Here is a 20,298-nt window from a genome sequence, read left to right on the forward strand (position 1 = left end):
TAGAATGATATATACATATATATTTTAAATCTTTATGATAAATTAAATTAGACTTTTACTTATATGATTTTGTAATCATTTGTATTTTGTCAAAAAAAAAATTTTAAACCATGGATCGCAAAATTTGAATGTGAGACTTTTAACAGTTTTAGTAATTTATAGTCATTTTTTTAAATTCAAAATATAAAATATACAGAAAAATCTAATTTTTTTATAATATGGTTATTATTTTTTTTAAGTTATTTTAATAGTTTTAAATTAAACAAATTTGATAGAAGATACATTTTTTTATCAGATATTTATTATTCAAAATCATTAATTGTCATATATACTTTACCCACATTAGACAATTCCGTAATTTTTATTTAAGGAAATAATAAATGACATTAATAATGAATTTATGGTTAGTTTAATAAAACGTTTATTATATAATTAGATGAACCAACATATTTCTCTAGTAATTCTAAGAATCATCGTAGTGATGACATGTGGATACAAAAAGAAGTTGTAATGTTTCACAAATAATATATAGGGGATGGTATATGGTTACATTATTGATTAGTGACAGGACAAGTGAGCTCGTCGAGCGATGACGAGAACGATCTATGTAACTTTGTGAATGCATGTTCGGGTTGCAAAGCATTTTGCAAAGCCAAAAATAGTTATGTAAGAGAATGTGTAGATGGAGGTCCCGATCTTCAGATTTGTTGTTGCACCAAAAAGCCTCCCCGTGTAGACGGTGTCGTCATACCTTAATCTCTTGAAACCTTCTTCATAATCGTATTATAGAGAAAATGGTGACAACCATATATGTATAGAGAAAATGGTGACAACAATTTCCGATCAGATTTGGTCAACATATATCTTTATACATTTGACAAAATAAATCAAAGAAATAATTTTTTATAAAAATAAAAAATAAATCAAAGAAATAAAAGTAATTTGATCATATTTCATAGATATAATAATTTTACATGCATAAAAATGAATTGCCATAGAAAATGAGTCAAACCCAATGTTATTTAACTTTAAATATTGCAATAACTTTATAATTTATTTCTTTTTCTTTTTGTGTGCTACCGTTAAATTTATTTCTAAATGCACATTATGAAGTATCTTTTTTTTTTTTTTTTTTAACCAGGCGGGGTTCGGGCCTTCGGCCCTAATCCCCTCCTAGGCCCGGAGCCAGCCTGTGTCTATACCATTATGGTCCTGGACACCCCTCTCCGTCCGAGATTCGAACTCGTGACCTCTCAGACCGGAGTCTGAAGTATTACCAGTTGAGGTAATTCGTCCGGAGCCAGCATGTGTCGGTACCATTAGGAAGTATCTTGACAATCATTTAATGCGTCCAATTCTGGTATGAAAGAGAATATATGGGTGACAACAATTTTACAATACCATCAAGACCGATTGGGGATATTCTCTCATTACCCAACAATTTTCGAGTATCCAAAAAAAAATCTCTCGACAATCTCTCGACAATTACTAGTTACCGTTTCTCAAAAAAAAAATCTCTCGACAATTACTAGTTACCGTTTATATAATCCACCACTAGATTTTTGACCCGCGCTTAAAAAGCGCGGGTTCTATTTTTGTTGTTTTATCAACAAATAGATCGATAAATCTTTTATTTTGATTATATAAAATGTCACATGATCAATTTTCAATTATGCGGGTCAGTTATTTGTTACTTAGTTATATAAAAATGGTGGATATATGAATAGTTGAATATTTCTATAAATTAAATATAAGTCATATGATTTGATTATATAGAATAAGAAACTTTATAGTTTGTACAGTATGAAGAAATTGTGTTTTTTAAAATGTCTCACACAACCGTTTTATGTTTGTAAATAAGTTAAAGAATGGTTGTATTTTTAGACATATAAAGCTGTCCAATTTTTTTTTAGTTTTATGATAAAGTCTTAAAATCATTTAGTTAGAAAATTTCAATATCTAATATTACTTTTTAAATTATTGGAGATTTTAATTTATTTGTTATTATCAAAAATGTTTATAGGCTATGAAATGGATTATAAATAAACATAACCCATTTGATTAATTAACAGATTTGGCTATCAAAAGTTTATAGGCTACGCTTCTCAGATTACCAAAACAGTTTGATATCGCAAATATTGTTGAGTTAGAAGAATATTCTGATTATAAATTTGGAATAATATCCTGGGTGTACCTTCGTTTTAGATTATAAACGGGTATTAATAATGGGGTATATTCGCTTGCTTAAATCAAAGGTACGTGTAAATCAAGGTAACATCATAATCCTTAAGCATGAATTTAGGTTTTATCTAAGTATATTGTTGTAGTTATATAAGCCCAAAGAAGTTAATTATTTAAGCCCGATTGTAGATTTCATTTAAGTATATAATTCTCTTGTTTTAAAAGTGGCGGTGAAACTAATACGTCCAAATCAAAGTCCATTTAAATTTAATGATAAGCCCAAATTTCGAATGACAATAATGCCATTAATGATAATTTTAATTTGTTCATAAAAGTAAGGTCAAAATTGAAAAACTTAAGTATTTCATTAAGGGTAAAAAATGGGAATGATCCCCTTTTAATGGTATTGATATATATATAATCAATCAGAACACCATAGTATAGCAATTAAGAAATATGCATAGTCGGGATCAATTTTACTCAGTTGTCTAGTCCATTTGTGAAAAAAGAAGGACAACATCCATCTCACGTTTCTTCAAAGAGACGCCAATCTCCACGCCACCAGTTCCATCCCTCCTTGCCGACATAGAAATCTGATTGTTCCCATAAATGGACATAATCTCCGTATTAACGGGTCTTCCCCACCCGAAATCTGACCCGTATATCCAAAACTGGTTAGACCCGCTAACAGATAACACCTGTGTACCCATCTTGAAGTTCTTTTTTCCTTCCTCGTACTGCTCCCATATTGACTCAACCCCTCTTGAACCGCGCAACCTTTGACCGAATCGCTTAGAATCTTGACGCCATTAACGAAACCATCTTCTCCCAAAAACATCTTCGCCTTGTATTCATCTAAAACGATGGATACGACACAGTTTCCAAGGTAGGTCTCAGGAACCGGCGGATCCAACCGGTTTCTGAAATCAGCAACGTACCTAAACCGAACCGGTCGATCTGGTTCGCCTCTACGCGTCTTCACCATGCAGGTCCATACATATGCGAACGTGACTACGAACGTTGACAAGTGAAGATCAGAGTACGTTGACTCGTTCTTGGCTCTCTCTCCTTAAGTTTATCAACGTTCTCTTGACTCAGTTCTAGCGTGATCCGGACAACGTCGTTGAGCTCTTTGAAGGAAGGCAGTTTTAAGCTTCTTGCGCTACCTTTTTCAAGATACGACATAAGTTCGAGGATCTTTGGTTCAAGTCCAGCTGGAACGTTGATGATCGAACGATCTAAAAGCGTAGGTAAATGAAAATCTTGCGGTATTATGGTTCCATAGATTATAGCTATAAGCCTAATCTATTTCTGTACTCCACTTTTTATCCGATGAGGTTCTGTTCTCTGGGTAGATTTTTATAAATGAATATATATATTAAAAAATATATATATATGAGCCCATGATTTGTGAAACTTTGCCGCCGTTTGTCCGTCCATGACGGCAGCATGGTGGACGGTGGTTCCGATGGAGAAGCCTTGGTTCGGGAAGAGAGTGATCTGGAGAGACAGGACAGGTGCGGAGTCAGAGGAAACTGGTAACTCGGGCACCAAAGCGCGTAACTCAGTTTCGGGACGCAGCCCTTTGTTGGGATACAAGAGAAATCAGCGCTGGACTCGGCCACGGTGAGAGACACAGTGTCTTGCTGTAGGACAACGATGTGCGGCTTAGGATCTTGTGGGTTCCACTTGAGGTGACCGGAGAGTGGAAGGAAGTGGATGAGGGCGAGGGAAAGGGATCGCTCGAGTTTGGGGAGAATATCGGAGTAGAAGGAGTCGCGAAATGAGTCGGTGAGTCGGTAGAAGGTGACTCGCTCGGTGGGGTTGCGTTTTAGCCACATATGAATATGCTATTGGCAGGTGAATATGCTTTTGGTGGGTACAGCCACTCCATATTATATGTAACCAATAAGAACATCTCATGAACTGCAAAAGGCTAATCCAAGTAACATACATCATTGTATGAGCCCAATAGAGATATATTACACAGAGGGGATTATCATTTATCAATCATCACTATGGTTTATCTGTAAGAAGTTGATTCTTCAGATATCAAACCTATAAATCCAGCATCAAATGCAATGTTCTAAGGAATTTGAAGCAACATCCTTAACAAGTCTTGTTATGTGCTATATTTTTGATATGATCAGAAAAATTGTTCTTATGTACTAGTAGTGAACCTATTAGCTAATAAATTTCAACACAGTTTCATTCAAGTATCAGCAGCAAATACTTGAAACATTTTAATGGGCTTGCATGTCCAATATCTCAGTCTTTTTACACTCTCTAACCATTCACTAATCAGATGCTAGTAGATCGTTTATTCTCGCACTCAGGTATTCTTTTCCATCTTTTGCCTAATACTCAGTTTCAGTTCCCCTATAACATGAAAACCCAGTAACCATTCTTAATGTTTGAATAAATACTAATGATAAATTCCGTTGTAAAGATTGCTATAAATACTAAACTACACTAAGTGTTGTGTCTTTACTAGTGTTCACATGCACACAAACAGATCACATACATTATGCTTGCTAGTACTGATGAAATTGTGATTTTTGTGTTGCTTCTTTGATTTTTCACCTAATGGTGTAATATGAATAAAATAATTATTCTAAGGTTTTCTTACAGAAGCATGAATCCATCTTATTGTTTAATAAGTTACTTGTCTTTCTTTCTATGGTCTGCTACCTGATCTTTTTTTACTTGGATAATTGTTTCAAATCTATGAAATTACCTAGGATGCATAAACATGAATCAATTTCTTGTTCTACAAGTTACTTAGGATTTTGATATGTTCTATTTTTGTTCTGATAACCTATATCTGAGTTTTGCAATTAAATGGTATAGACATGGTTTTAGTTAAAACACAAAAATCCAAAAGGAGAATCCATTTGTCCATTAATTTTAAAAGGAGACTCCATTAGTCCCATACATGATACTAAAAATAACCATTATTATGCATACATCAAATTTTTCAAGGGGAAGGAGCAGGGGAAGAACCACCGGGATTTGGAGACTCACAGAAGCCACGGAGGACGTTGGTTTCCTCAGACGTAAAGCCAAGAGATGTTAACATCGACGGCCAACAATCTCTGGTGATGACGTCCACTGCGTGACAGCAACCGGTGCCCAGTTTGGTCTCCCCGTTGAGGAAGAGGAGAACGATTTCGTTGGTACATGATTTGAGCTCGTAGAGGGCATCCCAACACTCCATTAGTCCTCCTCCGTTAAGCCTCGCCGCTATGTTTGTGGGATCAGCCGTCGCCTCCGGGATTATCCTGCCGGAGATGTTGAGGGCCAGGAGGAGAGCCGTGGTGGCGAAGAGGAAAAAACGTGTGTTATAAGCCATCGTTCGTCTTTAGGGATTTGTGTGTTTGTGGTGATGATTGGGTTATGAGAGTTGTGTTTTTATAGTGTGGTTTGGATAGACTTGAAGGTTACTGGTGATTTAAGAGTACTTAAATGGTAGCTAATATGAGGAATGTGAAAGGGTTAACTTTATATGATTTTACTTGATGTTAGTTATGAGCGTACTTAAAGCAGAGTTACTGAAACGTATATTACATTGGTTCGGTGACTGAGCAAACGGAGACGAAGGGTTAGAGTTATTTTAAAAATGACTATGAACATGTTTATCGCAGATACGATCTTAGCGTAATATAAGATACGGTCTCTTAACTTTTAGCTAAAAAAAACTAAGAGACGTCTCTTAAATAAGATATATAATATAAGAGACGTCTCTTAGCTTTTTTTAGTTAAAAGTTAATAGACCGTATCTTATATTACGGTAAGAAATCCAACCTAAGAGACCGGTAATAAACATGCTCTAATAGGTCTTGCAGAGATAACTACGAAAAATAATATTATTTAGATCTAAATCGTCACCAAAGTGGCTGTAGTTTATTCGTAAAAATTCCACATTGTGGCCGTGGAGACCTAGGCTCGAATCCCAGCAGCCACAAACTTTTTTCCTTTTTCTGTTTGGGTTTAAAACTTGTGGGCTTTCTGTTCCCTAGACTTTTAGCCGGCCTTTATAGCCTAGATACCCATCATCAGGTCCGTCATACATTCACATTTATGAAATTCGTTTTGGAATATGATGATAATAAATGACAGCGTCGTAAATCCTATCCACAAAAATCAGACCCAATCGATTTTAGTTTTAGAGAAATGATTCAAAGAGAGCGTAATTTGATATTGGGTAATGGGTGATATCTGAATCTGATACAAAAAAACTCAAATCAATATTTTAAAAATCAAAACCAACTGAATTTATTAACATATTTCTCGAATTTTGGGTAATTTGCATTTCTTCCAATATGTTGGAAAGTAAATATTTTTATGTCATAATTAATAGAATATTTATGGATAGTTTTAGATAAATTGATGTTGTTTTATAGAAGAACTAGGTATTTTACACTAAAATATTTTTTGATATTTTAAATTGTTCATCAAAATAATATTTTGATATTGATTAAATCTAAACCGAATCAAATTTAGAAAAATGTTAAGCCAAACCAATCTAAAATAAAAAATATCTAAAAAAATTCATAAACCGAATCATAAGATTTAGAAACTTGATCCAAAACCACGCTAAAATATGAACGTTTACCCATTTTTAGTTTAGAGTATCTTAATTTCATTCCATTTATTATTTAAGATGAAGTGTAGAACAATTTATTTTTCAATATTATTTTATTTTATATTTTGTGATAGAGTAAAAATGCATTTACTCTATAAATAGAATAATATATTATTTTTATTGATTATTTTATTTTTTAGTTTAAATGGAAATTTTATAAATAGAATAATAAATTTATTTTTATTGATTATTTTATTTTTATTTTAAAATGGAATACGATTAAAGTAAAACTCAACTCTATTTATTCATTACTTCGTTCTGAGAGAAAAATGAAATAATATGATTTTAAGAAATTACTCTATTTTGCAAATTGCACAAATATTATGTTCAACGTATGACATCGCAACATGTGGATGTGCAGCTAGGGACCCACACTTAGGTGACTACTTCATATTTGGAATCAGAATGGCATACGTGGAATCCACCAAAATCTTGTAATAGAAGTCAAATGCATCTATTGCTCTAAGCTAAAAGCCCTCTTCCAAAATGTGCTAGGAGGTAGTCGGACGACAACTCCAAGCATAGCGAGTTACTAAAAAATTGGAGAGTATTTAAAAATTACGTAGAGCCTAGTTTTAAATACAATTTAATATATTTATAATATATTAGCTAATTTTAAACATGATGACACAAGTTCTTCGATATAATTATATAATTTTTATATATAATTTTAAACCGATTCTTTTTTATTCGTCGAATATTTAGATTATTGTGTATTTGGTACGAAAAAATCTATAAATGTAGTATGTATGTGTTTGTTTTGGGTTTGATAGCTAATTGTAATTTTTTAGTAATAAATAATTACACAAAATTTGTTAATAATGAGTAAAAAATAATCAACCGTGTTTCAACTTTACACGAACGAAAAAAAAAAAAACTTAGACGGGTTATGCTGGAATTAGGCGGTCAACGCGAGAATTAGGCGGTCCAACGCGAGTCAACGCTTAGCAACACCGATTTGGACATATTCGCAGCGGTCAACTTCCGCACGGCGCCTAGACGGCTTGGCGGCCGCGTTTTCGAACAGGGGCTAGAAGTAAACCTCATTGAGAAGTAACATATGAAGATAGAACAGCGGTTGGATCAACGTGACAAAACCTAGTGTGGAGAAGAGCCATTTACACCCTAAGGCAGTTTACAAGTTTTATTAACACTTTAAGACAGTTTGTTCTACTAGGGTAGTTTGTTGGTGGTCAAAGACACCAATACCCCCAAACAAAAATCAAACATTTTGTTACCTCTCTTTTCCTTTTTCTTCTGGTCACGTGGGTTTAGTGTTTCATTAATTTGAAAAGTGAAAATGTATTGTTTTATTTAATTGTTTTTAATCTGAACCACAAATAGAAAGTAATTTTATCTTTGTCTGAATTAAACCAACAAACGTAAAGGTGCGGTGGTGAAAGAAATTGATATGGCTCCGGAAGCGGCAAAAAATCCATATAAGGAAAAGGTATTATAGTTATATATCATCATTTCCGCCGTGTTTCTACTACTTCAACTAATTTCTACCATGAATCTCAAAATATTGTCTTGTCCGATTCAGACACAAATTTCACGGCGACGTGACCTCGCCTCTCGCCATTGCGGCTCCATCAAGAGTAACTCGAGAGCATCCATGGAGACTTTTTGCAGTTTTGCATATTTGGTCCTTTAGATTTTATAAATTTAGTTATTGATCCCACATTTTTTAATTATTTAAATGTCTACTCGATTTAACATCTTAGCACAACAACCCATATTAATGAAACTGAATGAACTAAAATCAAATGCTAAAATCGTTAAAATTAGTAGATATGAATAATATACAAAATCATGTGTACTATTGTTAATGACATCATCTTTATTTTGACTTGAGCTAATTTGTTATCTATTTTTGCATTTTGATTAAGAAACCGTCAATCCACCTATACGTGTACAATTTCACCATATCAATCCACCTATATGTGTACAATTTCACATATCACATACAAAAAATATTTTTTGGATTTATCTTTGATGTACATGTGTACGCGTAACATTATGTACACAACAAAGTGTACACAAATAACAATGCTTTCTACAAGAAAATTTACCAATGTGCACTCTAGCCCAAAACCATGTGTATACTTACTGGCATATACACCATTTTCTGTTGGACTTGATTTTTTCTTTTATCTGTTTGGCATTTTGATTAAACAACTATCAGTCCACCTATACGTGTACAACTTCATCACAAAAATTTGATGTACATTTGTACACGTAACATGGTGTACACAACTAAATTGTACACAAACAACACCAGAAAATTTGTCTAGATTGTACAAAACTAAATTGTTCATTAAAACTGGTGCATTTCTTTACTATATTTTTTTGGTAGTTTTCATTTCTTAGAACTTTCTGCGTAGAATACTTAATAATACAATCCAACGTTACAAATAGAATACACCATTTTTAGTTGGACTTGATCTATTATGTTATCTATTTGTTATTTTGATTAAACAACTATCAGTCCACCTATATGTGTACAACTTCACCACAAACCTTTGATGTACACATGTACACGTCACATGGTGTAACATTTAAATTGTACAGAAGAAACAATTTTTCTACATGGAAACATGTCCTCATATGGAAACAGATCTTTGGTGCGAGGTTTGCGGGAATTATTTTCACATTCTCACGAGGTTATGCTTGTGGATGCGATGATTCATGTACACATGTAAATTTTAGGATGTATAGTCTACAAAAGAATTTAGAGAATGAGTGAATTATTGATATCTCAATATTTTAATGATTTTTACAATGAAAGATGAAGAACTATTCTCACAATTATGAAGAAGAACCGTAATGAACAGTCAAGAATTTGAGGGGATGTTTGCACAACTAAAAAGTATAGGGTTAAAAACTAAATTATTCAAAACTTAAAGGATCAAACATGTGAAAAATCCAAAATTGGAAATTGAGGTTCTCGAGCCCATCGTTGAGCGGGTCAGAGTTCGAAGAAGGTCTCAAGGTGGGTGACGATCTGAAATCACGGAGGAGTACAGCGTTATGCTGAATCGAGACGACGATGAGGATCTTGAACGGTGATGCCATGACGGAGAAGACACGGTCAAAGGAACATCATCGAATATATAAACGCCGTGACAAAAGAGCCTCATCGGAGAAATCACAAACGCGGCGACGGAGGAGGTTTAATTTAAGAGATATTATTTAAAGTGGGTTTAATTGAAATTTCGATTGTTGAGCTGTTGAACTTTAACAACGAAGGAATCTGCAAAACAGAGAGTGAGAAGTAAAGATGTTGCGTGGTGGAAGAAAAGAGAGAGATAATTTTACGTTGAAATTGTTGGAGAACAAGATAAGAAAAGAGAAAAAAAAATTGATTTGTGGCCACATAAATTAATTCTCTTATTTTAGTTGAGTTTCAATTAGAAATAATAGAAAAGAGTATTCATGGATTTTCATACGTTAGGAACAAGAGAGAAAATGTTGAAATGAGAGAAAAATGTCTTGATAGCAGAAAGCCAGAAACTGTCTTATAGTGAAATAATAAACTTAAACCTGTCTCTCAGCGTAATTATTCGGTGCGGAGAATAACTTCCGATCCTATTCTTACAGATATGATACACACGGTTGCACGAGATCACCACCCTCTTAAACTAAAAATTAAATAATTTCAGAAGACACGTTCCTCTTCTTACCAAACCGACTTTGTAGTTTCTTCTTCTTTTCCATTGCACAAAACGAAAAAAACGACAAGATATTTTTAAAAAAATAAATAAAATATCTATCGACTCGCTATTTATTTCTTGTTTATTTCGTCTCGGATTAATTAATTTCCGAATATGAACGATCCAATGGGAGAAACTGGATTTTCTGGAGAATCGGCGGAGATGGTCTTCTCCGAGACGGAGATGGCGGCGGCAGAACTGCTTATGCAGCTGAGCGAGGAAGAAACGGTGAGCTGTAGCAGCAGCAACGTCGGAGAAAGTGGAGGAGGTGGCAAGAGAAGACACGAAGATGTTTGCTCGAGAATCGGAAACGACGGCGTAAAAGGCAATTGTAATCTTGGCCGGAAGATGAAGAAGATGAAGGAAAAAAAGTTTCGATCTCTCGAGAGTATTTACATGGCAACGAAGGAGATTAGGGCTTAATTAATGGAAGAAAGGGGATGGAATAATTACATGTTAATCGTTTTCAATAACCTGTGTCAATGGTTTTTGTGGCGCTTAATCTAACGTTGGAGCTTGAGGACGTGTGATTAGGCCTGGGACGGATCGGATATCCGGGCAATTTTAAGGTTCTTATCCGGCGGATCCATAATTTTATTATCCTTATCCGGATCTGGGATTCTCGGATATCCGGGTGTCGGATATCCTTCTAAAAATTGTAATATCCGGCGGATATCCGGATCCGGATTTGGATCCTTAAAATAAATAAAATAATAATAATAACATATATAAAATATTAAAAATAATATAAAAATAAAAAATATATAATGTTTTTAATTATTTATATGTATAATATTACAAAATTTACATATACTATTATAAAAATGAAAATATATTAAATAAAGTTAGTTTTTATATATAGATATTACTATTTTTGAAATAGTTATTAATAAAACTTACGGATCCGGATATCCGGACTAAAAAATCAAGATATCCGGATCCGGATCCGGCTTTGACGGATCCAACATTTTATTATCCGGATCCGGATTCGGCCCTTCCGGATATCCGGATTTTCGGATCGGATTCGGATCGAATCTCGGATAGAATCCGGATCTCGGATAAAAGTTCCAGGCCTACGTGTGATAATAGTTTTTGAAGATTTTGAGATGAAAATTGTAAAATATATATATATATATTCTCACACATTAAAAATAAAATAAAAAACTTTTAATTGAAAGTATTTTAAAAAAAATATTTTGTTTTACGATTGTAAAACAATTTTTTAAAAAATAAATAAATTTTCTTTTGGATTATTTTGTTAAATTTGTTCGCTACTAATTTCGATGAAGCTACGTGATAAATTGGAACGGCAAAACGCGAACTTGAACAATCCAAAACTATAAACGAAATACCAATTATAAATCTAAACACAATATATAGTATAGAACCCCAAGAAAAGCTCGACATAAAACTAAAGACATAAGAAAACCGATGAAGTTAGGAATCTATCCAAGAGCTGAGATCAAGTGAGGCCTTGGTTTAAGAAAGTGACCGCGACATAAAACCACAAGTTTTAGAGAAGTGGGTGCATTCATATACAACTGTTGAGAGGCTGCCTGCAAGACATGAATTATTCATGACATAGATAAGTTATACTGGACGTTACACACCAGTTCGTATGGTCAAGGCAGGAACACGCTTACTTTGTTAACGGCTGATGGTTTGTGTTGTCAAGGACAAGAAACGCTTACTTCGTTAATGGATTGAGGGTGTGCTCATTAACTGAAAACCTTGAGGTCAAGATCTTACAAACAGGGAAGATTTGTTCTAGGAAATAGATGTCACGTCAAAGGAGTTCGTTACTCAGGAAATGAGTTTTAAAAAGAATTGTCAAGCAGATGTTTATTTTATCTAACAAATTTGGTAAAGTTCTTTAGATGTTTATTTTATCTAACAAATTTGGTAAAGTTCTTTAGCTTCTTTGTATTCTATCTTATATCCTCTGTATTTTCTGAGAATTGAGCTTATCTTTGTCTAAAAATCTATTCTCTTCTTATAGACTGAGCATAGCCCCCGTGCAAGCGCGGAGCCGAATACATTGTTAATGTGTGGTTTGTTATTTGCAAGGTATTTTTTTTTTATTTTTTTTGTTTTCTAATGTTGTCTATATTGTTTATGAAAGGAATTTGGAGGTGACACATCTTATTGATTAGATTGATATAAGAATGATGATCTAACTCATAGGTGTTGTTATTTTTATATTTTATCTTAGTAATGATTTGATAGACCATTAGGTTATTAGCGTTTGATGTTTAAAAGCTGAGCTTTCGGGCGCTGTAGTGATTTTTTTTTCATGGATTGTTTGTGATTACTAAGTTAGTTCTTGGTATATTAATCAAATGGTGTGAGGAAAAAGAAACCTTAAGGTATAATAATAGGACGTTTGAGCTTCAGAAATTGTATTATTTTTATTGTTCAGAATTTTTTTTTTTGTTAACACTATTGTTTACACTTATGTATGGGTGATTTTGAAGAATTATAATAGAACTAGGCCCGCCCTACGGACGGGTGAGTTTACACTAAAATATTTTATATTAAAATATATTTTAATTTTATAAAAATTTGAAAATTTATTTTACATTCAAAATAATAAATATAATATGTTTTTATTCTTAAATTGTAAATTTTATTAATTTTTTCTTGTTTAAGTTGAAATAACCACTAACATTGATTTTTGTTAGAGAACACAAATTTTTCAAATTAAAAATATGGAAAATGTAATGATTTATAATTTTCCTATATGATTTCTATTTCAATTTGATATAGTTAAAGAAAATTTAAAGTATAAATAACTAATATTTCTTTTATTTCTAAGAGTATCAGATTTTAATATTATTGCAGTATCTAATTTTTTCACGATAATAAATTAATACACACACCTCCAAACAAAATCAACTGAAAATCAAATGTATTGTGATAAAATTATAAAAGTAATATTTAATAGTGTCAATAATGTCATAAATAATAATTAGTATATATTATGTTACACCAAATGATGTTTTATGATATATGTTTCTTTCAGTATATATTAGATTTTTAATTAATGAAATTTTATTTAATTTTAAGTGTTTTACTAATATGTTTTGTAAATTATTTTAGCATTTAATGATTTTTTTTTATAAAAAGTATTTCTTGGAAATTTTGCTCATGCTATTTTAAAATATTTGGTGTTAGAAATTAATAAAATATTACAGTTCTAGCAGAATTTTATTTGAGTTTCATACCCTATCATATCAAATAATTTACTTCTTATAATTTAGAGTGACCCAAACGTAGTTTAACCAAAATAACTTAAATATGGCGTAACCATTAATACTCTGAAAATTAAAATGAATCAAACTGTGTATAAATGTTTTCTGAAATTTTTTTTCTCTTTAAAGACTAAAACCAAAAGAATTAAAGAAATCCTTTAATCTTTTCAGCGTAAGCTGTATTGAATGAATGTATATAATTCCTATCTAATCAAATATCTCATTCTCAGTTTGTTTTTATATCTAAAATATATGTACTTATAAGTATTAGCGCGGGAATATTATTTGTGTTTTGAATAAGATTTAACGTTTGTTTATCTTTTTGTACATATTTTCTATCAAATATTTTGTTTTGTTGTAAAAAGTTTGATCTTAATTGCGTATTTGTGATTATTGAGTGTGATCACTACAAGAAAAAAGCAAGGATACTGAGGGAAAAAATCGTCGGAATATCGTCGGAATAACGTTATTCCGACGACATACCGACGAAACAAGTCCTCGGAAATAATTCCTCGGAATTTCTTCTTTCCTAGGAAATCCCTCGGAATTTTCCGACGGAATTCCGAGGAAACAAATTTCCGAGGAAATTCCGAGGATCACTAGTTTGTCGAAAATCTCCTCAGAATATATCGAGGGAGAACTTCATCGGGATATTTCCTCGGAAGTTCATCGATCGATGCGTTTTTGGACATATATCCATCGATCAATCGGAATATACCGAGGGAAATCTTCCTCGGAATATTCCGAGGAACATGTCCCTCGGTATATTCCGAGGAACATGTCCCTCGGTATATTCCGAGGAACAGGTCCCTCGGTATATTCCGTGGAAAGGTGTCCCTCGGTATATTCCGAGGAAGATGTCCCTCGGTATATTCCGAACGTTTTTTTAATAAACAGATCGATCGATGGATATATGTCCAAAAACGCATCGATCGATCGAGTAAAAAATATAATTAATTTCCTCGGAATGTAAAAAATATTAATTTTTTTAAAAAAATAAAATTTTTGAAATTTAAATTCGAAAATATAAAATTAAAACTAAAATTGAAATCATATTAATTAATATTCAAAGTTTCACAAATAAAAATAAAACATTCCGAGTTTTTGGAAAAAAAAAAACTACGGGTCTGGCACGTCCGGGAACACCTCGTTCGGGTACATCATCTGCATCATCTCCATCATTTGCTGGTTCAGCCTCCTCTGTGCCTCATAGCCCGCCTGTTGAGCCGCCATCTGGGTCTCCAACAAAGATATGCGATCATCCTTGTCCTTCAACTGAGCCGTAAGTACTTCTGGATCAACAAAGGGCGATGGTGCAGAAGAAGAAGGAACCGACCGGGTGTGACGATCCAAACCGGCCAAACGTCCCTTCTTCTTTGGAACCGACTGAATAGAAAATAGCCAAATTTACAAATTTAAACCAAGAAATAAATGAATTGAACTTTAAAAAAAAAAAACTTACGGATTCAATGATTTCGTTGATTCGAAACCGGGACAAGTGGGTCGAAGCCGTCGAAGCGTCATCCTCGGTTTGAAGCTGATACACTTTGTCTACCACCTGAGTTTGGACCAGGTCGACCACGTCCCTCACAAGACCGTCATCAATCTGGCCGGTCTTCTTGTTGGTATACGCCCTCCTCATTAGGGCGAGATCATCAACCGGCTCGCCATCATTTTCTTCCGCCTTGAAAAAAACATAAATTAAAGAAACATTAGAAATTAGAAGAAATGCACAATAAACTAAAATTCTGAAACTCAAATAATGGAAGAAAAAGCGGTTGAACTTACCATGCGATCTCCCAGAGTGACAATAGATTGAGCACCCAAGTTATGCTTGTAGATGCCCTTCCCTTTACGGTCGCTCCTGCGGTTGGTGGAGTTGGTGGAAGAAGTTTCTTTCGTCTCTTCCTTATCCCAATGCGCACACAACTCCTTCCAGACCGTGTCGTTCATCGACTTTGGGACCTTTTAATAATAAAAAAAAAGAAAATAGTTTAATAAATTAAAAAATAGTTTAATAAATTAAAAAATTGTTTAATAAATTAAATCGAACCTTATTGATTTCCCACTTCTTCTTCCACTCGTGGATCTGCTTCCCATAGTTGTCCATAACTTTATGGACGAAGTGGTGATAGATAAAGAGCGTCTCATCGGAATTCTAGTTGAACTCTTGCTGGAAAAAAAACACAATTAGTAGAAAATTTATATTAAAGATTAAAAATATAAGTAAAAAATTAGAATACTTACCGCAAACTGACGAAACCACAGAACCTGCTTGTCGGTAGGGAAGTGAGTGAAAGTCTGATGTCCCCTGTCGAGGGCCGAGTACATCATACGGTTGATCCATGCGCTGATCCCGTTCCCGGATCGGTTGAACCTAATAAAAAGAACAAACGGTTAATAATGAATCCAAATTTAAAGAAAAAAAAAATGTTTAATTACTATGTTTGACCCCGTCCATGTGGATACGGAGTGAGATACGGACACGACCGGGCTGTTGAACCAACTCCGCAACACTCATCACTCCCGGAGGACTCGGAGGAGCAGGAGCGGATGCAGGAGCGGGAGCGAGAGGAGCAGGAGCGGGTGCAGCAGAGGGAGATGTATGGTTGGAGCTGTGGGGCGAAGGGGAATCCTAAAAATGGCTGGAATCCCGAGACTGGCTCCCCTTACCACCACGACCACGACGCTGTCAAGGCCGGGTCTGATCATCATGAGACCTGTAAATTAAAAATATATATTTAATAAATACAGAAATATATAAATTAATTTTTTTTTTTTAAAATCCCAAATAATTTAATCACAAAAAAGATTTATAGATATTAAAAATATTTAATAAATATATAAAATTAGTTCTAATAAACAAAAAATAGTTTTAATAAATAAAAAATAGTTTAATAATTACAAAAAATAGTTTTAATAATATATATATATATTAAAAATATTTTTAAATCCCAAATAATAGTTTTTAATCACAAAAAAGTTTTATAGATATTAAAAATGTTTTTTGTAAAATCCAAAAAATCGAATTTATATACAAATTTTTTTTTATAAAATCCAAAAAATCGAATTTATATGGAAAAATCGTTTTGTAAAATACAAAAATCGATTTTATATACAAAAATCGATTTTATAAATACAAAAAAATAAAAAAATTATAAAAAATTCTAAATCAATTCAACAAAACAAATTATTCAACCAAATCACAATTCTAAACCTATTGTACAACCAAATCACAATCCTAACCAATCACCCTAACAAAAATCTATCAAAACTACACAGAAACCTAACAAATAGAACCTAAGAGAGTGGGATAGGGTCCTTACATGATTTGTGTAAGGGAAGGGGGAGATCGCCGTAGATATCGTCGGATTTGAGGGGAAAATTGCCGGAGAGAAGAGAGGAGTCGCGCAGAGGAAGAAGAGAGAAATGGGGAAGAAGAAGGGGCTCGTGGTTATAAAACCTAGGGTCCGACGGACATTATCCGTCGGAATTCTAATTTCAATTTTTGCGAAATATTTGCCCGGTAAAATGAAAATATTCCGAGGAAATTCTGACGGATAGTAAAATATCCGTCGGAATTTACTCGGAATATTCCGAGGAAATACCGAGGAACTAGTGTTTGGGGTTTCAAAACATCAATTTTTTTTGCCGTATTTCATTTCTTATACAATTGTAATGCATGACTAATTGAAATAACAAATTTCAAATTTCATGAAATAACAAATTTCAAAACTAATTGAAAGTATTCCCTTTACCGTTTATTAAAAGGTATAAGTGTTTCTCTTATGTTGTGGGATTTCGTTCATACAATCGGAAAAGTGTTAATTATACGGTAAGGAACAAATTTTTGACTTCATAATGAACGTAAGACACTTAATAAGGGTTATATAGGTGTTATTCAAACCGCAAAACGTTGTTTTCGGTTTAAAAACCCTATTTCCTCGGAATTTCCTCGGATTATTCCGAGGGAATTCCGAGGAAACCCTTTTCTTCCTCGAAATTCCGTCGGAATATTCCGAGGAACTAGTGTTTGGGGTTTCAATACGTCATTTTTTTTTAAACGGGTCGATCGATGGATATATGTACCAAAACGCATCGATCGATAGAGTATATCAGGTGTTCCTCGGAATTTCCTCGGAATATTCCAAGGCTTTTCCGAGAAAACAGGGTTTGGGGTAACAATGTGATCGACCGAGAACAAAATCTCGTACGTTTTTTTTTATAAATGGATCGATCGATGTATATATATCCAAAAACGCATCGATCGATCACTAAGATGGACCAAAGCGTAACAATGTGATCGATCGATCCGTATTTGTACAAAAATGCATCGATCGATGCGTGTGCGGAAAACAGAATTATAAGGCAAAACCCGAACTTTTTGGATCAAAACCTCAAAACTCTCATCTCCTCCGATTTCCCCTATAATTCGACCCCCCCCCTTTTTCTCTCTCTATAATCATCCGATTTGAACAATTTTGGGCTCTATTCCCCTTGATTTTTTTAGCTCTACCTGATTTCTACACTCGTTTTCACCTTAACACAGGTATACTCCGCGAATCTCCACATTCTCAAATCGTGTTCTTGAGCAATTTTTTGGGTTTTGTGAATTTCTTATTTCCGTGTTGATTCTTTGATCAAATATGCATGAAACAAATGTTTAAACATGGAATAGAACACAATTGTCTGTGATCAACGAGTTTGGAACAGGATTTGAGATGATTTAGGGATTGAGAATTTTTTTCAATTTGGTTTTTTTTATCACAACTAGATTTCGCCTTTCATTTTCATGTTGATTTGAGTTCTTAATTGATTATAACCATGTTGAGAGCAAATCGTTGTTGAAATACATATTGGAATGATGAACCTGGGGAATGAACTGATTTTGGATTGATGTTCCTTAGCTGAGTCGCTAGTGTTTACTGAACTCGTGTTAGTATTGCGCTGCTTTGAAAAACATATACTGCATACTCACTTGTTTCAAAGATTCTATTTTGTAGAGAATGAAGCGCACGAAAACATCAGCAAAGAAGAACACACAAGAAGAGGGTTCGTCTCAGCGAGAGAAGCAAAGGCCAAAGAAGTGGGATAAGTCTGATACCACCCACTACAACAACATGAAGAAGGTAGCGGTTCCGGCTACACAACTAGCATGTCCTGAGACGATGACAATATTGGGAATCAAATCAGACATTGAAGGGCTGTTCCAGAACATGGGTCTAGGCCAACTATGCAACCTCAACGAACCCACTTATCCGGAGTTGGTACGCCAGTTCATAGCATCCGCATACGTCAGCCATCCCGATGATAGCCATCAGGAAGGTTTTCTGGCATTCGTAGTGGAGAAAGTATACTTTGAGATATCTTTCACAGACCTCTGCGGACTATTTGGATTGAGTGCAGGGGAGAGGACATCTGGTCTTTATTGAACTTCAGAGCTGTTGAACTTTTGGGAAACGATTGGCACATGGGTTTATAGATCTTCTCAGGCAAATGAGTCACTTATCCGGAGCCCAGTACTGAGATATGCCATACGCCTCATTGGCTCATTGCTATACGGGACAACCACAGCCGCATCAGTCACGCAATGGGAGTTGTGCCTCATGTACCAAGGTGTGAGGCATTTGCTACCAGCATTTGGAAACTCTACATTCCCACCTGCTACTGCCTTCAACATGGGAGCGCTGCTGGCCGCAAACTTAGCAGGATACAAGGGGAAAGTAACCAAATCCAAGAGCAGTGCATGTGGATTTGGTGCAGGGATTACTCGGATCCTTACACATGTGGGTGTAGACTGCGAGAACCATCAGGTAGCACTGAACAGATCGAACAACATTGCTTGGAACTACCTGAATGTCATTTCTCTAGTAAGTAAGGAGTTCATAGCTGGTCCCCACTCGAGGATCGATCGGGATGGTCCTTACGTCTACGTATTCCAGGACCGAGCGAAGAAAACACTCTACTGCCACCTGCCTCAGATCGGCCTGACTGCTCTACTTTCAGAGGCTGCAGTTGAGTTCCTACCCCCTGCTACCGCACTAGTAGACAAGCCATCCTTCTTCACGCCAAAATATCAGACCAAAGGCAAGGCCGTGGATGATGAAGAAGGAGAAGATGAGGCTGCACAAGCCATTCCAGATGATTCACAACCCCATCAGCTACTCCCATCAGACTCAAGCCAGTACAAGCTGCAAGAGCTTCCACCGAACGCCACTTCGCGCCAGCAACAACATTGGAGAGATCAGAGCATAAAGACAAACAACAACATGCTACACAAGATCTGGGCTGCCATTTCACGTATCAGGCCGTGTCGTTGCCAAAAGGATGATGTAGTTCATCGGGACAACTCTCCATCCAGCTCTGGTTTGGGTTCGAGTGGTACACACATGGTAAGAAAGAGGTCCAAGAGACCCAAAGATGCAGGAGCATCTGGAGCAGGAGACGAGGAGTAGGAGCTATCATCGGCCAGTATTGCCATTTAGGAATCTGCCATAACTTTTTCGGT

General features: G+C 34.6%; 2 protein-coding genes and 1 pseudogene across 2 annotated transcripts; 1 reads left to right on the forward strand and 2 right to left on the reverse strand.

Annotated features, from left to right (window-relative positions):
* Positions 1-1,564: 1,564 nt before the first annotated feature.
* Positions 1,565-4,022, reverse strand: LOC106400097 (annotated as a pseudogene).
* Positions 4,023-4,751: 729 nt separating this feature from the next.
* LOC106400470 (egg cell-secreted protein 1.2-like) lies at positions 4,752-5,927 on the reverse strand. Its single transcript, XM_048756288.1, has one exon. It carries the CDS (start codon positions 5,531-5,533, stop codon positions 5,159-5,161), a length of 375 nt encoding a protein of 124 aa, XP_048612245.1. The 5' UTR covers positions 5,534-5,927; the 3' UTR covers positions 4,752-5,158.
* Positions 5,928-9,561: 3,634 nt separating this feature from the next.
* Positions 9,562-11,248, forward strand: LOC106399920. The gene has a single exon (XM_048756289.1). The coding sequence runs from the start codon at positions 10,654-10,656 to the stop codon at positions 10,960-10,962; it is 309 nt and encodes a 102-aa protein (XP_048612246.1). The 5' UTR covers positions 9,562-10,653; the 3' UTR covers positions 10,963-11,248.
* Positions 11,249-20,298: the final 9,050 nt, after the last annotated feature.

Source organism: Brassica napus, chromosome C4 (genome assembly GCF_020379485.1).
Source record: "Brassica napus cultivar Da-Ae chromosome C4, Da-Ae, whole genome shotgun sequence".
NCBI lineage: Eukaryota > Viridiplantae > Streptophyta > Magnoliopsida > Brassicales > Brassicaceae > Brassica > Brassica napus.

Excerpts from the sequence above, each read along its gene's own strand:
- LOC106400470 (XM_048756288.1), bottom strand. The coding sequence starts at position 5,533 with ATGGCTTATAACACACGTTTTTTCCTCTTCGCCACCACGGCTCTCCTC.
- LOC106399920 (XM_048756289.1), top strand. The coding sequence starts at position 10,654 with ATGAACGATCCAATGGGAGAAACTGGATTTTCTGGAGAATCGGCGGAG.